Raw genomic sequence first — 22,819 nt, forward strand, 5'->3', positions numbered from 1 at the left:
ATCAGGAGATGAATACAGACAAGCTAGATGTGCTACAAATCTGTCAAAAAGTATTGACATTTACCATCAGCATCCACCACATGACCTTCATAGCTTGATTCTGTGCCATGAACTGTAGACTGTTGTTCGAGGGAAAAAAATGGTAAGGCGGGGCAACAGGGCTGTTTCTCCAGGACAGGCTTCCCCAGTATGGTACGAATCAGCAGCAAAGTGTTTCATTCACATATAGAGCACTGAATCTGTAAAATATGTATTTCTGCCCAGCAGGAAATGTCCTCACGTAATCAGCTTGGGCTCTGTACTGAAAAAGGACATCATGAGCCTTACTGAGCTGTACAGTCTGACACAGCCATACAGCCCCAAAATAATCCTTGTTTAGTGTCTGACACTTTACCAAATCTCTCAATCATGTTAATTTTTTTTTTATTATTCCAAGTTATAACAAGATTTGGATTTAAGGAAGGGTAAGTTATATTAGTTTCCTTGTCTTTGTAAATTCGCTATCAGGCCTGCGGTAAAATCAGTATCCTTCAGACTTTAGCTCCAGGATGACTGGAGTATATTTCCCATCTATATTATCTATCTATTCAACTCACTGTTGTTCCTTCCTGAAAGGGAAGGTTGAGCAGAGAGGAACATTATGTGGCTATTGACTTACTAGCCTTTGAGATGAAACTTTGGACTCTATTCTGGGCAGAATAATTGATCGCTTCAAACTGATTCTCAGGTGAGTATCAAGGATACAGAAGAAGTAGCCTGAATTTTTGTATTGCTCATGGGTTTTCTACTTTCTCATCTATACTGCTTTTATGGCAGATCAAATGTCTCCTCTGTTGAACATTTACATAAGTGGACATGGAAAGCTGTATTTATCCTGTATTTCTTTTCTGTATGAATCTCATTTGTTAAAATGCATATGTTTATCCGTTTTATAGTCCTTTTAATCAAATTTATCAGTACATTTTACAAAATAAAGAATATATTAAATGTTGCAAATTCTTGAGTCTCACCGCAATAATCTCAGGTAATGGAAGTCAGAATACATTGACATTCCCATTTGTGAATACCAAGTTTCCAAAGCCTGACTGCCTTTCAGTGCTGATGGAGTGGAAGTGACTATATATGGCATTTGTTTTCCAGACTGTAACTCATCTCCCATACCCATTTTCAATGCAACAGCTTGTCTCAGTGACTCCAGAATCCAGTCCTTTTTAGAAGCTGTTTCTCATTTCTGTAACCCTGAGGCCTCAGTCAGTTGAGCAGATAAAGACTGGATTTATGAGTGCAAGTGTATGTCAGAAAATCACCTCTAAAACAGAAGAAAAAAAAATTATCAATGAAACTACAGAGGTGTTCCTACTTATCCAGTCCACACATATAAACCTTTATATAAAATATTTGCTATTATATAAAAGTGACCTCTTTGCTTTCAATCTATAGATGACTGTGGTGTTATACAATGATCTGATTTGTAACATGAACATGACACTAGGTGATTTTATAAATTTTTATATTCCTTAATGCAGCTCAAATATCTCATTTCAGCATCTATATTAATTTTAAAGCGCTCTTAAGGCATATGGTAAATAATTAAAAGCTAATTTCTAAGTATTGTGTCCATGCCTGTCTTCTCTTCATTCCCTCATCCAATAGGAAAATGCTAAAAACACATCATACATTTACAAGATGGCTTGAAAAATACACTGATACTGGTTCTAATCGGCAACCCCCTAGAAGAGGTGTAGCTGAGAAGCCTCATCCCACCAGGAGGTGCTGCAGGACACGGCAGGGGGGCTGGGTCATTGGGAAACGTGGGAGAGACTCAGGGGAGAGAGGTGGGAAGGTCATTAGGCTGAGATGATCGAAGATGTTGTTAAGAAGTTGGACCACCTATCCTGGATCACATTCCCAAAGGTTAATGCCCTGGCATGCCACAAGGGTCAGTCCCTGAAATCAAAAGCTTTGAGACCCCTGTGCTGCTCACGAGCATGCGTTCCCACATTTGGTGTTATCAGCTGATGGGTTTGTGGCAGTATCCCCTGTTCTCATGGGTACCTTTCTACAGAGGGCATTATCTAATTTGAGTAAACCGTATGACTTTGAGGAGCCCTTCATATTTATTAACATAAGATATATGTATGAGTTCTGTAGGAAGAACCCTTAAAGACAATGAAAAAAAGAATAATCAATAAACTAAACCAAATACTAAGTGGGTTAGCAAGCAAACAACATGAGGACAATTGCAACATACCCCATTTCTCCAAGCAGAGTGGCTCAATTCCCACCATCCCCAAAGCCTCCCAGTACAGAATGAGTGATCTTGCTAATAAGGTCAAGCATAGCTTATTCTTCTAACTGCTCTGCATTTTTTAGCACTGGTATTTCTAAGCCTAGCACTGTGATGAAAACAGTCAAATAATTGTACAACTCCATGAAGGAAGGAAACAGCCCAATGAGAGATTTATGTAGGCAGACCCTCATGAGCAAACCGTGCTTAATTGAAAACCAAATTGGCTAAGAATTAAATGAAGTCTGGATACCAAAGTCAGTGAGTAGTTGACAGGACATGCAAGCAGAGAAGCAAACAGAGGCATGGTCAATGAGCAATTTAATAAATCTATATTCATACAGATATTTTAATTTTGGAGGAAAATAGTCCATTTTCTTTCTGTTCGGTCTCTTCAATGCCAGGAAGCCTTCCTTTCCTGAGCTGCCAGGACACTCATGCTCAGGGCGAAGAGATTATTGTGACAGCTGTGCACAGACAAGTAGGTCCATAAGGACTGCTCATCTGGCTCTCCTCAGGGCAATTTTTGTGCACGGCAGCTTATGGGGAAAGAAATACTTTTTGCAAAGAGTGTGCCAATGCAACAACAGTGTGTTGCAGGAACCACTAAATAAATTTTCTGCAGTGAAATCCTCAGTGAGCTTCAATTAAATAGTGATAGTGCTCATCTCTACATGTCCACACTGGGACCTTACATTTACAATATCACATGGACCCACTAAATGGGCTTAAAAGGTTTTCATAGATCAAGGTCCATTAGAATTTCTGTGCTCTTTGCAGGATGAAGCAATGATGTTTCTTCACTTAGAGTTCATTTAAGCTTCCAGAATACATAGAGTTATACTGATACCACACCATACTGGCCACCTTCCACCACTGCAGTGTCCTAGGAGATGAAGTCTGGCCTAGAAAGCTGTCCAGATGAGGAACAGAACCATTTTTGCAGCAGAAGAAGAAAGCTGAGAACCTTACATGTGAACTGCAGGGCTGATGCTACTGAGATCTCTCACAGCTGGTAAGTCTGCAACCATGCTGCCTGGGGCTTTGTGCCCATCAGACCTCACAAGCTTCTTTGTAGCAAATCTGGGAATGCATGTTCTCAGGAAAACCTCACATGTTGCACGATGATAAATATTAGGATTGCACCAATAAGTGTGCCTCTTTCAGAGCTTTTCTTCCTTTTTCTGCTTTTCTGTGAGCAGGTCACCCATACATGTGGTAAATGAGCTTAAAGATGTCCACTTTCCACTGCAGCTTTCACTCAAGTGGTTTCACTTGAGCATTTCTTTATATACAAGAATACCCATGCTCAGAAATGGATCTGTCACTAGGATGAAGTGAGCCGTCTGCTTAGCTGTGCACTGCAGCACCCTCAGCGTGTTAGGAAAGAGAAAAGCAAGCAGAATAACTACATCTGACTGGAAAAGCAAGTGCAAATGCATTTACACTGAAATTTGACCCAGGCCCTGCAGTTTACACTTCAAACTCAATAACAGCACAAGCGTATGAAAGGTCAGGAGCATAAAACACCTTCAGCTCACCTCTCTTCCAAAGATAGCATAACTAACTGAGCTGCAGGGCCTGCCAGTCTGCTGACACGGTGGCTAAGTGCTCTCTTAGGGGAGTACCATTTACTGTTTCATCAGCCACACTTCCTGAAATAGCCTGTTTTTCCCCAGAGGCCACTCCTCTGATCACCATCAACAACTTGCAGGGGCTTTTGAGACCAGACAGGGAAACGGTACAAACTTTTCCTTTGACATCAGCCCAGTCAGGTATGTCTAGCACAGTAAGACCCTTCCCAGAGGCCAGGGTTTGGTACCCCTCAGGCATGACAAAATTAGTTGGCATAGCAAAGATGCCATTACACAAGACAATGAAAATGGATGCGAAGTGTAAGACAATTAACGTAAGCCACAGTTTTCAAGGACATTGCCAAACTAGGAACTTTCCAGACAACTTTGCTTGTTGTGAGATTTTAACTCCTTCACACGTTGCCAGAACAGGTATTAAAAGGGCAGCCACTTCTCTAGCAGGTCTGCTTGCTCTGTACAATGAGTGCTCACAGTTTTCCTCTTGCAGTTCGGCTGTAAGAGGGGATGGGAATAGCTGCGCCTCACACTATCTGGCAGTTGCACAAAGCAAGCAATTAGAAGCACAAGCATCCCCATTTGCTCCCATGGTCATTTTTAATCTCATAAACAGAGACTAAGACACAAAACTAAGAGAAATGTTTTCTCAAGTTTAGAGGTAGTTGGATGCATATTTGATGTGTTACCACGGAAGAATTCAGCTGAATGAGAGTAACAGCCATATGTGTAAGTTCAATCCAAGGGTGCTGATGTTAGCTATGTAGGTAATGCACAAGTAATGATAAATATGCGCTCATCCTGGAGTGCAGTTGCAATCATTGCTTGATCATGAAGGTGTAAGCATGGTGTAAAGACTAGGCAACAGTTCTAACGTGGACACACAGACTGAGCAGGCTTTACTGCTGGTGGTCATTGGATGGCATTTCTGTTCTGACTGCCAACAATTCAAGGTTCATGGGGAGTCAGTGCATTTTCGGATTCTTCTTATGTTGTTCAGTAATTCAATTTCCAGTTACGCTCACATACCGTCTCATTAGACTCAAATCCAAGTGATTTACTCCACACTCCTGTACAGATCTGAATGCAAAGTGTCACCTGGTCACTCTTGGAGTTAAGTGATCTTTACTAACCTTGAACTACTTGGCATTTACCTGGACAGTAACAAGATGGCCAGGCACAAGCAGACCCGCAGTAAGTGCTTCTATGCAGCCTCTTATTCCCCACTAATGCTGCACAATATGCAATCTCCCAGCATTATGAGAATGAGTGTCTTCACCTTCATGGAGGATCAGAACAGGCACCCTGCCAGTCACAGTGGAACAGCTGATGCACAGTAACTCGAGCCCATGCTGCTGTGACATAGCATTAGGCAGTTCTGCAGGTCTCCCTGGGGCAGTAGTAACTGTGACAGTGGAGAGAGGGTCTGCTTCCTTAGGGTCTCAGTAAAAGCATTGTTTTCAAGTCAGATCTAGGTCACTGCTAACTCAAAAGCCTCACACCAGGCTTGTTTGTCTGGTGTAGATGTGTCTTCAGAATTAGGACAGCCTTGGATTCTGGAAGGTAAGATACAGGAAAAATAAGGGCTAAAAGATAGAGGAGTGCCTACTTCGCAGTTCTAAATATCGGATAAGCGAGATGTGGGTGTGTTTTCTTCCAAATCTACTCTCTTCACACACAACAGAAGAATCAACCTTGCTGTTCTTTAGTCCAGCCTGAGTAAAGTGCAAGAGTTACCCAGAGCACTGGGGTTCACTTGAGAGATTCTAGCTGCAGCTTGTAGATAGGCTGTCGACAACTGATTTTAAGAGATTAAAAGTGTTTCTCAAACTTTGTTGGCAGCATTCCCTTCCAGTGTGATTGTCCTGTAAGTCAAAGTACTCATTTTTAATTAAAGTGCAAAAAGAAACAGTAGGAGTGATGTTAAATGCTTTTGATTTGACTTGTTCTGGGTCCATGGCTAAGCCTCTTAGTTAGCAATTTGTTATTGCCTTTATGAAAAATAAAGAATTCAGAATGCTGAAAACATAATTTGAAACAGTTGTTTTAATTCTGAACAGCTCGTCTGTTAAACCATCCACCTCTTAGTATTGTCAGTAAACATTTCTGTGACAAAGGTGCTGCTTATATATACGCCCAAGGAATGGCTTGTCACAGAGACTCTCATTTGCCTGCAAACATTTCTGTTGACCATTTTTCCTTGATTGTATACAATTCCTTGGAGACTCATTGTAGTCCTAATTAACCATTCTCAGCTAGGCAATCAGCAGGCATCAAACAGCCCAGCAGGATCAACTGACCAATCAAAAAAACACAGGCACGATACTCTTCAAGTGGTTTGTTGCATTTGAGGAACACTTATAAACTAAGGATCTTGTGTGATAAAAAGAAATTGTTGACTGCAACAAATGATATGGAGAGATCAAAGGAATTTATACCAAGGTGGCACCTTCTGTTGCATGTGATTTTATTTCCCTTTCCTCTCTTCCTTGGGTATAACTGCATAAGATGATCTCCTAAGCAATGGATTTCAGAGGCTTCTCTGGTTTTGCGTTCCTGGGCCTTTCAGAAGCTCTTTCTCTTCTTTTCCCTGTATATGGATGAAAGGTTATGGTGCAGAGCTTTACATACAATTTGGAAATAAATAATGGATGATTGACTAAGCTGGTGACAGACTGTAGCAGCAGCAGCAGCTGTGTATGCTGGAAGCTCACTGCTGCCTGGGAATTTTGCAGCTGAATGGAATCAATGAGGGATCTCCTTTCCACCATTTTCATCACAATCAGAAATGGATGAGGCTTGTGCTTTGACATGAACGACTTGATGAAACAACTCTCACATGGCCAACAGTCCCATCAACACGAATGAATGAACAAGAACTGGACTGAGGCCTTACATGCTGTACTGCTTTCCAAATGGAAATCTGGTTTTGAATGTATATAGACTTGCATCCTCATAGTGGCCCTTAAAGTTCCAGTTTATAAAAAGCTCACCTCACAGCATAAATGCTACAGTGAATTCACATTCATCTAGAAGAATCATAGAATGGTTAGGCTTCGAAGGGACCTTAAAGATCATCCAGTTCCAACCCCCTTGCCATGCACAGGGACACCTTCCACTAGACCAGGTTGCTCAAAGCCCCACACATCCTGGCCTTGAATACTTCCAGGGCTGTGTTCTGTAGAAGCTTTTCTGGGCAACTTGTTCCAGAGCCTTCTTTTCTCCAGACTGAACAATCGCAATCTCTCACCCAATCTTCATAGGAAAGTTTCTCCAGCCCTCCAATGCCCCACCAGAGCCCAAGTGGTGGGGCAAGCCTCCACCTTGTGGTGCCACCAAGCCTCCACACTTGGCTGGGCACCAAGTGCCCAGCCTCCTCAGCTGTCCAAGAAGCCTTTCCAGTGTCATTATAGCAGTGTCCTTATAGCAGTATCCTGAAATGCAGGGAATCTGTCCCATATGTCTGTAAATTAATCGTCCTATGGGCAGGCAGAAACAATTGCAGCTACAGGAAGGCTGGAAGAGCTCACAGCTATGTGAGATCCAGTATTTTCTCAATATTTACCATTTCACCTAAGAACACATCTCCCAACCACGAACATGACTCCACAAAGACAATTTTCTTCAGGTAACCTGTGAACAGGAAGTTATGGTTCAATGAGTCACAGATCCTGAAATATCCCTATGAAGCATGTGACCACTGCATAATACTACTATTAATAATAATTGAGCAATGCAAGTGTATGCTTTCAGAACATGTTAAGGAAATCTCAGTGTGGAGGAGGAAAGACAGGAACATCCAGGCAGTTTTAGACACTCACAGCACCTGGGGACATCCAGACAGACAGGCACACCCCATCTATTACAGTATGAGACAGATAAGCACATTCTGCTTCTATGGACAAACCCCCCTCACAGTTGGACAGAAGTCAGGCACAACAGCTAATACTGACTAATACCATGACCTCATCTCATGGCATACAGATAATGGCTGCAAACTGGCCTAATTTTCTCTGAATGTACGTATGCCTTATTTCACAGTTCAGTGTATCGATATGATATATAAACTTATTTTTTCTGATGCTTTCAGGTTCCTGTCTTGTTTTCAAGCTGGATATCACTAGAGGTGTTGACCAGTGGCAAGCTTGTATGGTGAGTCTAGTGGGCCCCAGGCAGCTGAAATCTAGACCTGAATATCACGTCATATGTTAAATGAAATGTGAGGTATCTCTCAAGTACAAATCTTGTCTGACTCAGAAAGGTGATAGCTTCTCATGTTTTTCCCTAAGTACTATGTTCCCTTTGAAAGAGAAACAAATAAAAAAGGTCCCTTACATGAAGAGTCAATGGGGTGACCATATGACTGGTGTGATGTTTCCTAAATATTTTAGCATAGCCAACACAGTACTTAACTCAGCTCCTGAAGGAAGGAACTGATGGGCTAAATTGATCTTTACCAGTCATCCTACACATCTTATGGAATCTTCAAGTTCTCTGGCTGAGAGATCCAGCTCTCAGGTGAGGGATACTGTTTGCTATCAACAAAAAGTCTAAGTTGGCCAACAAACAGCAATCATTCATACACTTCTGTTATGGCCTGTTTTGGATTTACATAGTTGTGGCATTTCTCTTCATATGCATCAGCAATATCAGGAAGAGAGCTTGGACATTTCTTGAAGAACTACAAGATGGAAAACTCATTTGGGTGCTTAGGCAACATTCGGGACTAAGTCACACTTTGGTATATTCAGTATAGTTCATAATGTGAGGAGCACCCAGTTTTGCCAATATTTTGTGACCATTTCTGACCACACCTACACCCATATTGGCAGTGGCCACTGACAGACTCTTCTGTAAGAAAACATCCAGTTTTCACAGCTTGTTTCAGACTTCTGCTGTTGACGGAAGTAACTGGAGGAAGACATCTCAAAAATTCCTTAAGCAGAGGAGGGGGAAGAGTAGGAAACGTCACTTATGTCTCAGTGCCCCCTATACCATGTATATCTACGGGCTCAGACAAACACTGAAAGAGGGAAGCAACATTAACTCCCAATGTCACTTTGCTACACTGCCCTCCAAGAAAACAGTCCCTTCTTCGATAGCTTCTGCAGCTGCTCAGATCTGAGTAATTAATCCTCTGTGGCAATCCCCTTTCCTCTGGCAAAGTCAGCGTTCCAGCTCAAGAGATGTACATTGTCCTTGTGAATTCTCCCGAGCAGCAATCAATAATGGTACAATGAAACCTCTGAAATTACTTACCTTGTGCAATATGACTAGCAGACAGACTAAAAAATGTCCCAACAGGAATTTTCCTTCCTTAATATTTAGGTTCCACACACAAATTCCACTCTAGCTACTGTGACTAATATCCACCACCACCATACCCATTCCCCCAGGATTTCCTGATTTTAGATCAGATGCACTTTGAGCAAGATTTGTAAGTAATTTATCTCATTCTTGGCTTGAGGTACGTGAAAATACTGAGCATCCATTTTCATAAGTAAGATTTCTTGAGGATGTCTAGTAAGGCACCTGGAAATGAAAGCACTTGAAATCATGTTATCATTGCTGAATATTCTAACTCAAATTTCTCTCATGCAAGTATTTACAACATTGTACATCTATCACACTGAGTATGATGCCATTTGCTTCTCCTTGAGGCTCTGATTTTTGGATTTAAGTGAGTAGATGTATGTCTGTCCCATACTGTCACCACAACCTCAATAAGGTCCAAAAACCTAGCAGCAGGGACCAATGCATAAAGCATTGGTAATAATAATAATAGGTAATAATGGGTAAGCAATTTATTTGCCCTGCTAAAAATGAATTATCCAGGCATCAGTCTCAGACCTGCAGTAGTACCTTTACATGGAGCTGTGCTACACAGCTATCCCAGTTTACCCAGCACTGCAACACCATGTGCCATCACAGTAGGCTGGACATAATCAAAGAGAAACTCAAGTCTCCATTTTAAAATGTCATCCTAGTTGCAGAGAGAAGCTTGAACACATTGCACCACAGCTCTTTACCATGTAAGAGTAGCATGAGTAATGAAAAGGTGCCTCCCCCTATGTTACTGAGAAAAAAAAATCTCACTGTGTTTTCATCCAGTCTTTAATTTTTAAGCACAAGATATGACCTACAAAATATCTTGGCATCCAATTACATCAAACTGCTCTAATATTCGATGAAGACATGGTGTTTGGCCTAACAAAGCAATGCCTGGTGCTGAGCACAGTTCTGCTGTTTGTTTACAGGAGGAGAGCCACTCCCCACTGGTACCCCCCAAACTAGGAGATGTTCCAGGCCTCCGTGAGCATTGACCTGTTTTCAGCAACACATGGGGAAATCCGCTTCAGGAAAATCAAAGTCCCCGAGTGGCTGGTGCCAGGGCAGTTACTGGGACTTGGCTTTTGCTGCACTGATGCGGAGGACACAGGAGGTTTCACTGCCTGGCACTTGTTTGCCTGGTGACATGGAGTACACACACCAAAACACCTTGAGGGACCATGAGCAGATGTCGGTGGTGGATGGCCACTAGTGGGATCTGGGAGAGGCAAGAGAGATGAGGAACCGGGGGTGAGAAGGAAGGAAGAGGTGGGATCCCATCCCGCAGACAGGGAGGCGAGACCCTCAGGTACAGGCAGGCAAGGCACAGGGTGCAGAAGGGACTCGGCTGTGGGGTCTGGGGAGAGCCAAGTCTCAGGGAGAGCAGGAGGCTGGGCGGGGGGTCTGTGGAGTCGGCCAGTTCGCGGAGCTGCGGGGCCGGGCCGTACGCCCCTTGCCGGGCCAGCGTGGAGAGCGGGGAGCGGGGCCGGCGCATCCCCACGCCCCGGGCTCGCCCCCGCCGACCCGCGCTGCGACGGGCGGGGGTCGCAGCGGTGCGGGGGGCGACGGTGCCCGCGGCGAGCGGCTGGTGGCGGGGGCGGGCGGAGGCGGGCGCCCCGCGGGCGGCGGGGCGAGGGAGGAGGAGCGGCGGCCGCCGGAGGATGGGAGCGAGTGGCGGAGCCGGGGAGCGGCGCGGGGGTAAGGCCGGGAGCGCGGCGGCGGGCGCCGCGGCATCGCCCGCGTAGGGCGGCGCGGGAGCCGGACGGCGCCGCGGCCATGGAGAGGGCGAGCCCGGCGGCGGGGAAGCTGAACGCCGGCGGCCGCGGGGCGGGCGATGGGCACGGCTCCGCCGGGGGTGCCCAGCCGCGGGCGGCGGCGGCGGCGGGCTGCGCGGAGCCGGGCGAGCTCATCGGGCGGGCGCTGGATTTCAAGACCGAAGGGGCGCAGTGCTACAAGGACAAGAAATTCCGGGAGGCCATCGGCAAGTACCACCGCGCCCTGCTGGAGCTGAAGGCGCTGCTGCTGCTGCTGAGCCAGGAGCCGGCCGGGCAGCGCCCTCCCGCCGCCGCCGCCGCCGCGGGGCTGAGCGAGGAGCAGCGGCAGGCGGTGGAGGCCATCGAGGTCGACTGCTACAACAGCCTGGCAGGTCAGCGGGGCCGCGGGCGGGGGGTCCCCACCTGCGCCGCGCACATCTCCCTTCCTCTCCGCAAAGCAGCGCTACTGCGCTGCTCCGCTCGCTGCATCTCCTTCCCTCCCGCTGGCTTCCATTTTCGCGTTCGCGCTCACGCCGGGCACAGCGGTGCTGCCGGCGCACGGCCGGGAGCCTCGGGCAGCGCTGGGGAAGGGGCGCACGGCCGCGCCGCTCCTGCTCTTCGGGCTCGCTCGCGGCCCCCAGCTCTTCCCCCGGGCGGCTCCATCCGCCAGCGATGAATCCCTTGCCTTCCTCCCCCGGGAGACAGGTGGCAAGGCGGCGGTGCGTGCGTGGGGCGCTCCGGCTGACAGAAATCGTGGCTCAATGAAGTGGCCAAGATTGCATGCTGCTGTGTGCCCTCAGCCCGAGATGTCCTTCAGTCCCTTCAACCACAGCTCCGTTCTGGTGCCTGTAATTAACGGTATTATAGAGAGACAGACTCCTTCTACCACATTTGATGTAAGGAAAGGGAAGGGTTTGGGCTCTACTGCAGTAGCTCCAAATAGTTCTACTAGATATAAAAAGAATTTTTTGGCCTCTTAGCACTTAAAGCTGAAAGCAAATACAGCCCTGGCTTTTCGCTAGCTGCCAGTCACCACTGTGGTCAGTACATGTTTGATCATCCCTCCCTTTGCTCCCTGCCATCTGTTTAGAAGTGCTGCAGAAGATGGAGGGGACGCATGGGGGGTTTAACCACTTTGTAGTCCGATTCTGAAGTCCTTACAGAAACAGAACGCCTGTTGACTTCAAACAAGACCTGCAGGATCAGAGGTTATTTTTGGTCTGCAGCACCATATGTTTTTTTTCTTTCCAAGCCTGAAAGCATCTCTGAAACAAAAACTTGTGCCTAGGTATGCACAGGGAAAAGAGCATTCATAGTCTGGACAAGGTGCACAAAATAACAACATTAATAAAGCTCTGCTGTTTTCCAGAAGGATGAAGAGTTGCTCATTACCCTTTATATCCTTGGGCCTAAAAAATGGAAAAATCAGGACATCAGTTTTTGGCTTCCTAGACAGAGTTGGTTAGCTTTGTTTCCTGTTCTCTAGTGCTAAAAAGATGCAGAATGAAGCGAACAGTTTGAAACACCAAGCCAGCATTCTCTCTTGTCTTAATGCATGCCAGTCTCTTATATTCCACATGCCTTTTGAGATGTAATGGGGAGCACAATTTAACTCCCTTTAACTCCCTTTCATCATGTTTCCAAATACTCTTCCTTCAAAAGCCTATTGAAATCGCATAGAGGGAGAGGCAAGTGAGATTTCAGAGCGATATCGTAATTGCACAGCTGTAATTTTGTCTCTCTACAAATTTCTGTTCACGAGTTTATTAAAATCCATTGTATTTGGCAAGGATCATTTAGATTGGCAGGGTTATACAAAGAACCTATAATGCTTTGAACAATATAGCTTGGTGAGTTCCTGGGCTTGAAAAGGCTCACAGGCAATATCTCTACTAGATACAAATGAGACATGGTAAGTAGAAGGTAAATGGAGCGGGAGGGAAGGACAGAATTTGCTTCTGTGGCACTTTCTGCCGAGTACACAAGTTCCACTTGCTAGAAACGTGTCAGCTCCTGCTGACAGAGTTGTCCTGTGTAATGGTCATTGTCCAGCCCGTTTATTTACCACTTCAGGTTTTTGCAAGGAATTTCTGTCTTTGTTGATTGTATTTGATCTTGTCAGCAGTAGCAACTGGTGAGAGAAACGTGTTCCATCTTTAACCTAGATATGAACAGATTTTTTCCTAAATTTAACCAGTATGAACACAGGAGGAGATGAGTATAATTAACCCTGGAGTTACAAGCAGTGCCTTTCCTGGGATAACCTCACAGCGGGTCAAGCTGTCATTTTGCACAGACGGTTGTCACATGTTTTCAGTAGATGGCATGCACAGAGCAGAGAACATTTGTCTTGGAAATGCATAGCTTCACGTGGGTCTGCTGGGCTGTCTGCAAGCAGCTTTAAAGAAATGCCCTGCATGTTGGAGAGGGCAATGTGCAGTTAAACTGGAATTGCAGTTACTCCTAGCCTGGTTCCAGAGCTCCCATTCCAGCAGGAAGATCTGTGAATTCATGTCTGAGGTGAAGGGAAGAGGGGAGTGGAAGTTTCCCCAGAAATGTAGCAATAATTAGTATACCTTTCTAATAACAACTTCAAGAGGTGCAGCAGTGGGACTTTATTTTCCAAGTGTGATACAGCAGACAGCACCAGTTTCTTTACACAGTGGGCTCTAGCAGGGGCAGCAGCACATACTGTTAGAGTTGAAGTCAGTGTTACTTGACCTGGGGAGGAGAGGAGATGCGGGCAGTTTTGCTTTTGAGCACTGCTGGGTGTCTAGAGCTGATTCTAAAATAAATAAATCTGTATAGTGCAGAAAGCATAACAGCAGTACATATTAACTCTAGAGAAGGCAGTTTTTCACTTAGCTCTGAAGTATACCCGGTAGCATTAGCAGCTGTCATCTCACTGTCCTTATTACCAAGTTCTTTTAGCACCTCCGCTTACTCTCTAGGCTTGGCATTTGACAAGTCCACCTTGCTTTTGCACTGTCATTTTTCATGTGGCCCCCACACATCCACCTGTCAGAGATGCTTTGCATCACAACTATAGATGCACACACACACATTTACTTCTTTAGATGCAGCAAAACAGTAAGAGGAGAGCATGAGCTACCGGTAAATATGCACGTAGGTGACAAATACACCAGAGGGGATTTGGGGCGATCTTATGGATGAGGGCTGGAGTTGTTTGTTTAGTTTTTTTTTGATCTGACCGACTACATGCGTAGGAACATGTGGGCAAATACTAAACTGTTATCAGTGCCTGTTATTTCCTGCAGAAGGTAAATGTCGGCACAAACGTGCACAGAGACTCTTGTTTAGCTCCACTTCTTCTGCAGAGCACCTTCAACAGGCAATTCTATTGTAAGGTGTGGTGGCATGGCCAGCTCTCATATTTAATCAGAGCCCCACAGTATGTGGTGTGTTTTCTAAGGTCCCCTGTTGTGGAGTTGTGTGGCACCCCCACAGCCTAAACTATTTAGCCCATTTCAAAGGATCCCAGATCTGCTGGGTTTTAAATTCCCATGACTTTTTAAAATTATTATTTTAAATCGGCCTAGGATTTTCACTGCTTGCTATTGGCAGAGCTGCTCATGTTTCTTTCACTAAGCTACTAGCTAGACTTCAATTTAAGCTCCCAAGAGTTTTGCCTTAAAGGGACTCCACATCTGCCAAATCCAGTGCTGCTGCATTCTTACGCAGGCCTGCCAATAGCCCTTCATTTTACCACAAGTCATTCTGATGAATGTCACCAGAGGCAAGAGCAGCAGCACGGTCAAGGCTCCCAGAAATTGCTAGGGTAGGCAAAGAAAAACCCTACCAGCAGCACAGAGCTTTGCGGAATGAATGCAGGCTTGTAAGGCAAACAGTCCTTTCTTTATGACTCACTGATGGTCTCTGACCTTGAGGGAGTCACTTGACCTCTTTTTGCCTCTCAGCCCTGTTGAAAAATAAAGAATGGGGACCACAATCTCATCGTGATGGTGCATTCAACTGAGTTTTCTCAAATTAGTGGTTTATGTTCTTTTAAGAAACGGAGGAATGTACAAAGAATGCTTGCAGAAAAACAAACTGGCCAAATACACCTCAGGTCTTGGTCTCCTTTCTACTCCTGCAGCATCTTTGATGTAGAAGTTAAATGCTTTATGTATTGCATGCAGATGGAGATCATTTGCCAACTACAAATGCAACCATGCAACACAATGATTATTTTATTCCACCATTGCTGCCTAAAATTTTACAGGATCAAAAGGACTGTGTCTGCTTTGCAGAGAGAAACAAGTCCCAGTCATACCAAAGCAGCAAAATGCTAAGGGTAAGCATAGTTTTAAGCTTTTCTGGTGAGGGAATGTTGCAGTGTGATAAGCAAACCTTTGTTGATTTTCCTAAGCACGCAGAAATGCTAGAGCTAATCCTGGCAGGAGAAATGGAATCAGAGAGCGATCTGGGGATGATGAGTGGCGTAGGGGGATCTGGTTTTCAATCCTTCCCCTCTGCGCTAACCATTTGTATTATCTTCACCAAATCTTTCCTAAACTTCAGTTTATCCATCTGCATTCATGACCTCCTGGGAGTACTGTAAGGCTTTGCTAATTATGTGAATGTAAATCAAATGCAGCATGTTTATATTCTCATTCAGGTATCCTTAGTTTACTATGAGTCTTGGCAAGAGGGTACACATACCTGCAGAGTATTAAAAATGTAGCCCTCCAAGATACACTTCACCCTTGATAATGAGGTTTGGCTTCCTACACTGGCAGAAACATGCACTGGTACCAGTCATATGACTATGCGAAGGTCACAGTGACAGTCACACAAAACATGGCACTTCCATCAGCATAGGAACCTTCAAGCGCCCTCGACCTGGGGTGTAGGTACTACTTCCAGTTGTCACCAGTTGCATGGACTTTGGTGAGCGGTTCAACTGAGAAATTCACGTAAAAATACTTATAATACTTAATCCAAGTAAAAATGTAACTAAACATGAGAAAAACTGGTAAAACTTTCCACTGACCACCCACTAGCACACGTCACAAGGAGTCTCTGCTAAAAGCCCATTCCAGCATATAGCCGTTAGCAAGTACAGACTCTACCAGGACACATGGTGCTGTGGGTGTTAAAGCAGTCTTGGATTGTTGCTTGATGTGATTTTTTTTTTTTTTTTAATGTGCTGCATCAACAACAAACACCCTCTGTAAGGATGCCATGCAGTGGGAAGAGGGACAGCAGCAAACAGAGCAGCCGGGTGTGGTCTGCATTTTCACTGATTATTGTGGGGGCGTTTCCGGACACTCTTGGTTTAGATATATCTGCCCAGCCCAGAATGCATGGAAACATCTTGTTTTACAGGACTGATGCAATTATTGCTCCAGGTAGGTGCAACTGCAGCAGAGAATTAAACACAGATCACTGCGTGTCGTTTTTTAGTGACAGGCCTAAACTCTGACATGTATTTAAGAAAAGTGTGGGATTTCAAGCTGTTGTCATTAATTACTCTTTATAAATACTCAGTATTTACCTTTTCCCTTGTATTTAGGATAGCAAAATTCTCCCTGTTCAGGGAGTTTCTTGTGCAGTGAAAGGATGGGATGGAAATACATCCAGATGCCAGGGGGGTGGGAGGGAGGAAAAGAAAGGATACCAAGCTGCCACCAAACTTGGTTTAAGTGATATGTGTCTGACAGCATCTCTCTTACTGAGGTAGGTGTGTTTTCCTCTGTATATGTAACTGTTCATCCTAAGCCTTTTCAAAACTTGAGGCTTTGTGGATTGTTTTTTTGCAGCCACTTCTACCACATTTAATTCCCTTTGCACGAGGAGAAGCTTGTCCCAGCTGACCTTGTCCCCATTTTCCTGAAACAGAGTACTGAGAAGGTATAGATCCCCTGGCCATACTGTCCAGAGGAGCTGCAGTCTTGCTAAGCTGAGATCCCTCAAAGTCTAGCTACAGTTTACTGTGGGAGATGAAGCAGGAAATATCAAAAATCAGAAAGCTTCTCCAAGAAAAGAGCAGTGGTTAATTTGTTTACCTAAGAGTACTTGTTGTTCTCCACCTTAAGAACACTGCTGTTTTCTCAAAGCTCTGTAGTAGCACATCCTTCCAGCTTTACTCCATCTTCTGAAATGCTGTCTTAGAGTTTCCTGTAGCAAAAGTTATGCAGAGTCACAGCGTCTTAGACCTCCACAGGTTTTCATCAGTGCTGTGCTGAAGATGTTTCAGCTGGTTCAATAAAACCTAGTGTTAAAATCAAACCTAGGTCCCAGTCTATTGCTAAATACACTCATGAGCTCCATGGTTACCACCTTTTCTGAGAGCTGGGCCACCTCTGCATGGTTCAGCAGGTGGACCATCCTTCTCTTCTTGCTGTTCACTTGGGCTTGGGCCCAGAAATTTCTAACCCAACTCCAAACCTCTTTCTCCAGCCTTTCTCCTAGAACTGCCTATCAGTTCAGCAGCACATCCCAAGTTCCTCATCAGTGTCTTCTAGCATTGCAACTGATGCTCCAAGAAGGGAGAATCATCAGAAGTTCTCACATTAGGATTTTAGGATGATAAAGGAGTTGCTGTGAGGAAAGGAACAGTAAAAGTAAACAGAATAAATAAAAGGGGAGGTCTAAATGTTGCCAGTTTGTTCTTGGTATTGTGCCATCTCACAGAAAATAACATACAAAGGACTATGAAATTGAGGGAACAAAATGAAGAAAGGGAGAAAATACCTAATAAACTTTTGAGACAAAATACTGGCTATTTATTTTCTTCTTTCTTCTCTCACTTCATGGGTGAGAAACTGATACAGAAGGAGGACAACTGTTTATTAATTCTGGTTTCAGCTTACTCAGATGACCATACCAGTGACTAATACAGAGGGTTAAAATGCTTTGAAAAAGAGTCTGTATTAACTATCATTAACTAGAAAGTTGTTAGTAATGGCTGCTCAGAAATCTGTCTCTTTTTGTTCAGTTCTGAACTGCATCTTGAATGGGAAACAGTAAGCTTAGGACATTGATGGATGAATGCAGGTAAATCTTCTTGTGGTGGCATGGAGTGTTGCTATTCTGTTCCATTTCACGAAGACTGTAGAGTCAGTGCAGTTTCTGAAAGCTTTGCTGGAATTGCTGAAGGTAGACTCGCTTGTGTGAGGCTGGTAGGTTGTAGCGTTCTTACACACTTGCCTAGGCAGCTGCAAATGGCATCCATTAAAAGTCCATGGATGGATCTCCAATGGGCTGAAGCAGCAAAATCAGTCTCAGTATAGCCATTCAGACTTTAGGACACTGCTAGAAACAGTAGTAAGACAGTTCCTGGAAATGAATTAGGTACGGTCATATTTTCTCTCTGATAACCTATGGCAAAAGCGACAGCTGGGAGCAATGATCTTTAGCTGTCATAGCTTGACATTCCAGAGCTCATTTGTTACTATGCATATGCAGTAGCTAATGTCATGATCTTTACTTCAAAATCCACTCCATTTTCCCCACTTTCCAAAATTCTTGACACGCCACTGCCCTGAGGCTCATAGGCTGGATGGCACTATTTGTTTCTCCTTGTCTTTGTCCTGTGTACCAAATTCTCCCATCTTATTTCTTGGCACAAGAGTTGGGGCTGCTTACACAGTCCATGCCTCTACCCTTTGAATTCTGTTACTTACTCTCCTGGTTGCAACACAGCTTTGTCAGATATTATGCTCTCCCACACAAAGCTTTGTCCCTTCCCAGATGCCCCCCATCTCTGCTTTGTCAGTGAGGTCCTCTCATCCCTCTGTGGGTGCTGTAACACTTGCAGGAAGGCAGTCAGTTGGTGCTGGTTACCTGTTTATGTATAACCAGGAGGAGCTCCTCTCTACAACAGTGTGCACGTGTGCAAGCGCGAGACTCTTTTCTGTATATTTACATGCTTTGACATTCACCTTGATAAAATTACCAACTCTTCCAATCAGGGGCATGAATTTTAACACATGCTTGTCTTGTGTAGCCATGATCACAACTTTGCCCACCCGATTAGCACATACTTGTCTGGAAAGCCTTAGCAAGTGTAAGTCACCACCACTGAATGGTTCTGCAACAACCTCCCAACAAGAGTTTTGGGGGGAAAAAAAAATCTCATGCTGTTTGCACCTCTAAGAGTTGTGGATGTTTGCCAATAAAACCATAATTGCCTGACAAGTCCTGTGTCCCAAGCTCCTGACTGTCATGACATCTCAGTCCTGTTCACTCACATGTACCATCAAAAAGGCAACCCTTTACACGTCCCTAGGGGCAGAGAACACCATCCTTACATTGCTGCATAAGCTTTTCAGGACACAGGACACTGATTGTTGCTTGCAAGGCTACAGCACTTTTCCTTCTCCAACACATCCATGCTTGACAGGTCAAATCTCTGTCCTACTAAAGCAAATACCTTTATAGCCACTGCTCAGCATTCCCTTTCTTTCTTTAGCAGGAGCACTGCCCACTGCATTTACTTGCTGCCAGTTTAAGGGGCTGTCATGTAGATTGTTCTGCATCGATGGCAACAGCATCTCCTTTCATATCAGAGTGGCAGACAGCAAAACTCTCTTGATCCAGCCATCCATCCAGTTGCCTGGGAGCTGCTGGAAAGAAACAGCTTTGTCAGCCAGCAAAGAGCCACCAAATTATGTTCCTCAAATTTTGATTCCAAAGCTCCTTTGATGCCCTGATTACAACTGTCATTTTCCACACCTCTGATGTTACTTTGGCCTGGCCACATCAGGGACATCTAAAGAGCTCATTTCCTACCTGATGAAACTCAGGTGAGGTACCTTGAGTATAAGTAACCTTATTCTTCCTGTAAGTCACCTTATTCCGTAAAGCAAGAGGGTTCAGGGCCCTCTTGGTAGAACCTAACGAGGCAGTGGTGGAAATTCGCTACCCATCTGATGTGTCTGTGAGGCTTACCTTAAAATGTAAAGACTGATTTCAGATCAGCCCGGTTGCATGCTGCTTATCTTTGGCCTTTTCCAACTTGAAAACTTAACTCCAGACAGCAGAGCTGTTTACTGCTACTTGAAGAAGAAGGAGAGGAGAATACAAAACAAGCAGTGGGGTATCCTTGCCCTGCATATTCCCCACTGTAGTGTATGGGAGAGGAAATTTATTCCCCGAAGCAAATTAAACGCTGGGAGGAAGTGTCTGGGACTGGAAAATTTACATCAGACTTTTAGTGCTCCCTTTGTCTATTCCTGGACCAATGCGACTAACAAACATCTACCTCCGGTGTGCTGTGTTATCCCTGCAGTCACCATATAATCCAGAAATTCACCCTGAAATGGAAAGCATCTTTATGATATAAAGAATGATCTTTCAACCAGTTGCAGGGAAGAAGCTGAGAGAATTCACATTCCTCTGCTTCAGTTTTGCTCCCAGAGAGGGAGAGGGCAGAAAGATTTTGTTTCATCTACACTTTCAGAGAATAAATCCATGCAATGGCCATAGCCTCTCCCAAACAGAAGCTGCCCACAGAGGCATCACCCCACCCAGTTGATCTTACAGAATCCGAGGTCAGAGAATGAGAGAAGGAGTCTGTTAGGGTACTCTGGAAAACCATAAGTTAACCTTAGCTATTGTTCTGCAAAGGCACTTTTTTTCTTGTCTAGTGATTCAAAAGGAATCAAATCAAAATTTCTGCACCATGCCTATAGCAGTGATTCTTTCATCAAACACTGTGGTGCAAAGTTAAGCCTCAACTCCTTTAGTCACCATATATTTTTAATACTAGGATAATTCAAATCCCAGATTACTATCCTCTTAAATGCTTTTCAGTGATTAATTCCTCAAGACACAGTAGTGTGTTCATGTTGCAAGGAAACCAGAGCAGCATAAGATCCTCACCTATACTGGAAATACAAAGCAAATGGATTCATTCTCCTTTTTACATTCTCTAACAACTGTGATGGAACTCAAACTGAGGCAGCTTAGGAGCTTTGCTCATGGGGTGGGGTGGTAAATTAAATTAATAGTTTAATACAAAGTAATTTTTAAACCTCAGGTCTGATTAACTTGGGAGTACAGTGCCAGAAAGTATCATGGAGTTAAAGAACCTAATAAGGTTAGAAAAGAAGGCTTAGACATATAACTAATCAGAACACTCACTGCCCTATTAAATAGGATAAAAACGGTAAAGCAAATATTACATTTTCATGCTTGAGAAGCACTGCTAACTGGTTTGAATTTTTGAATAAACTTCTCCAAGATTTTCATTTCCCTGTCCATGGCCATGTCACATAAGTGACTCATTCTGTGATCCGATAGCATATTCACATCCTTTTCCTCTTTGGTTGTTTCCTCACAAATTCTAGCAAAAATTCTTAGTCCCAAACAGCACAGTCTTAAATTTTGTATCTCCAAATTCCATCTCAAATGAATTTATTGCTGTGTACCAGGTCATATAGTTCTTTTTATATCACACTGTCATCTTCATCCCTTTTGACAGTATCTTTGAACTTGACAGTCAGTAGGTCACTCTGACTTTTACATAGGGTTATTAATAAAACACTAAACAAGCTCCATTCTGAAATTAATTTCTGAGGTATTCTACTAGTGATCTCTTTGCAGACCAATATGCTTGTCAACAGAACCCATTTCAGTCTCTTTAGCCATCATATAATTCTTATACTGTATCTTCACCTTCCTTAACTTAACCAAAAAGCTACAGTCAAGACAGAGAATTCTACTGATTCAGTATAACGATTCCAGTGTTCATAGTATCTGAAAACAGCCTCTCTATTTGAGGTGGAGGTTACCCCAAGTCAGACACATACTCCTACCTCGTTCTTCCACTGCCAACAATGCATTGCACGGACATGATTTATGAACACTTTGGGAGTGATCTGAGATCTTTACCTGAAGCACTTTGCCACAGCTTATATTAAAGAGCAGACGTCGTTAAGAGTTCTGGCTTATGCTCCTGCACAGTTCAAACCCTTACTTTTTCAAGTAAATAATATACTGAATAATCCCTCTGGTCTTTAGTTTATTTGTTTTCAGCCTGATTTCCAAAGGAAATTAGTCGTAAGCATGTATGTTTTCTGCAGTCTGCCTGTCAGTCCCCTCTCAGTAACTTTCAAACCTGTTGGCCAACTAGATTTGATGTGTCAATGATACAAAGTTCGTATGATATAAATGGAGGACAGGGAAGAGGGACACTAGAGGGCCAACTACGTGAAAGGGTGGCACTTAAACTCCCTTTACGTGGTCTGTCAAAGCTCAGGCAGATGACAGCCTGGTACAACCAGGGTTAGTTCGCTGTTGCTGACAAACCACTCCTCTCTGTAAGTTTCTTTCATGCATTTTTAAGGAAAATAAGTTTGAGACCTTTGTTTTACACCTCTCCCTCTTCAATTATTTAGAAAACAGTTGACTTGGGCATCCTTGCCTTTTTGATTCTGTCGGTTGTTCTCCTCTCCACCCCTCCCACAGAGGCCATAAAGGTTTCTCTCTGTTTCAAAACATCATTAAAAGGGAAAGGCTTTGGGCTACACTGGACCTGGATAAAACATGTGAATTAGTAATTAATTTAATGAAGGAAATGCTCCTCCTCATTTGACATCTCCATGTTGCCAGATGATTCTTTTCAGCTAAGGAGCGTTCAAGACAAAACTAAAAGCATTTCAGTCCCTATCAGTTATACATGGTACAAATATACAAAGAGGTGGCCCCAGGGCAAGCCTGCTTTCCACCCCTTAGCAGACTCTGCAATGGTCAGCTCTTTCATGTGTCCTGGGAGGTGAACTGTGATCCACCACAGGGCACAGCACACAGATGTTATGCAGCCACGTCATTGTGGCTTGTAGTACAGGATGAAGTGCTAGCTTTCATCCCAGATTGAGCATGCTGCAGGAAAC

General features: G+C 44.1%; 1 protein-coding gene across 1 annotated transcript in view; it reads left to right on the forward strand.

Annotated features, from left to right (window-relative positions):
- The first annotated feature begins 10,889 nt into the window (after positions 1–10,889).
- TTC9 (tetratricopeptide repeat domain 9) overlaps positions 10,890–22,819 on the forward strand; it is a 28,145-nt gene continuing 16,215 nt past the window's right edge. The window contains exon 1 of the mRNA XM_027749548.2: positions 10,890–11,350. Coding sequence (XP_027605349.1) covers positions 10,981–11,350 — 370 coding nt within the window. The 5' untranslated portion in view covers positions 10,890–10,980. The remainder of the gene's footprint in view (positions 11,351–22,819) is intronic.

This window comes from Pipra filicauda, unplaced genomic scaffold (genome assembly GCF_003945595.2).
Source record: "Pipra filicauda isolate LSUMZ 115617 unplaced genomic scaffold, ASM394559v2 scaffold6_size6359152_pilon, whole genome shotgun sequence".
NCBI classification, from domain to species: Eukaryota; Metazoa; Chordata; class Aves; order Passeriformes; family Pipridae; genus Pipra; species Pipra filicauda.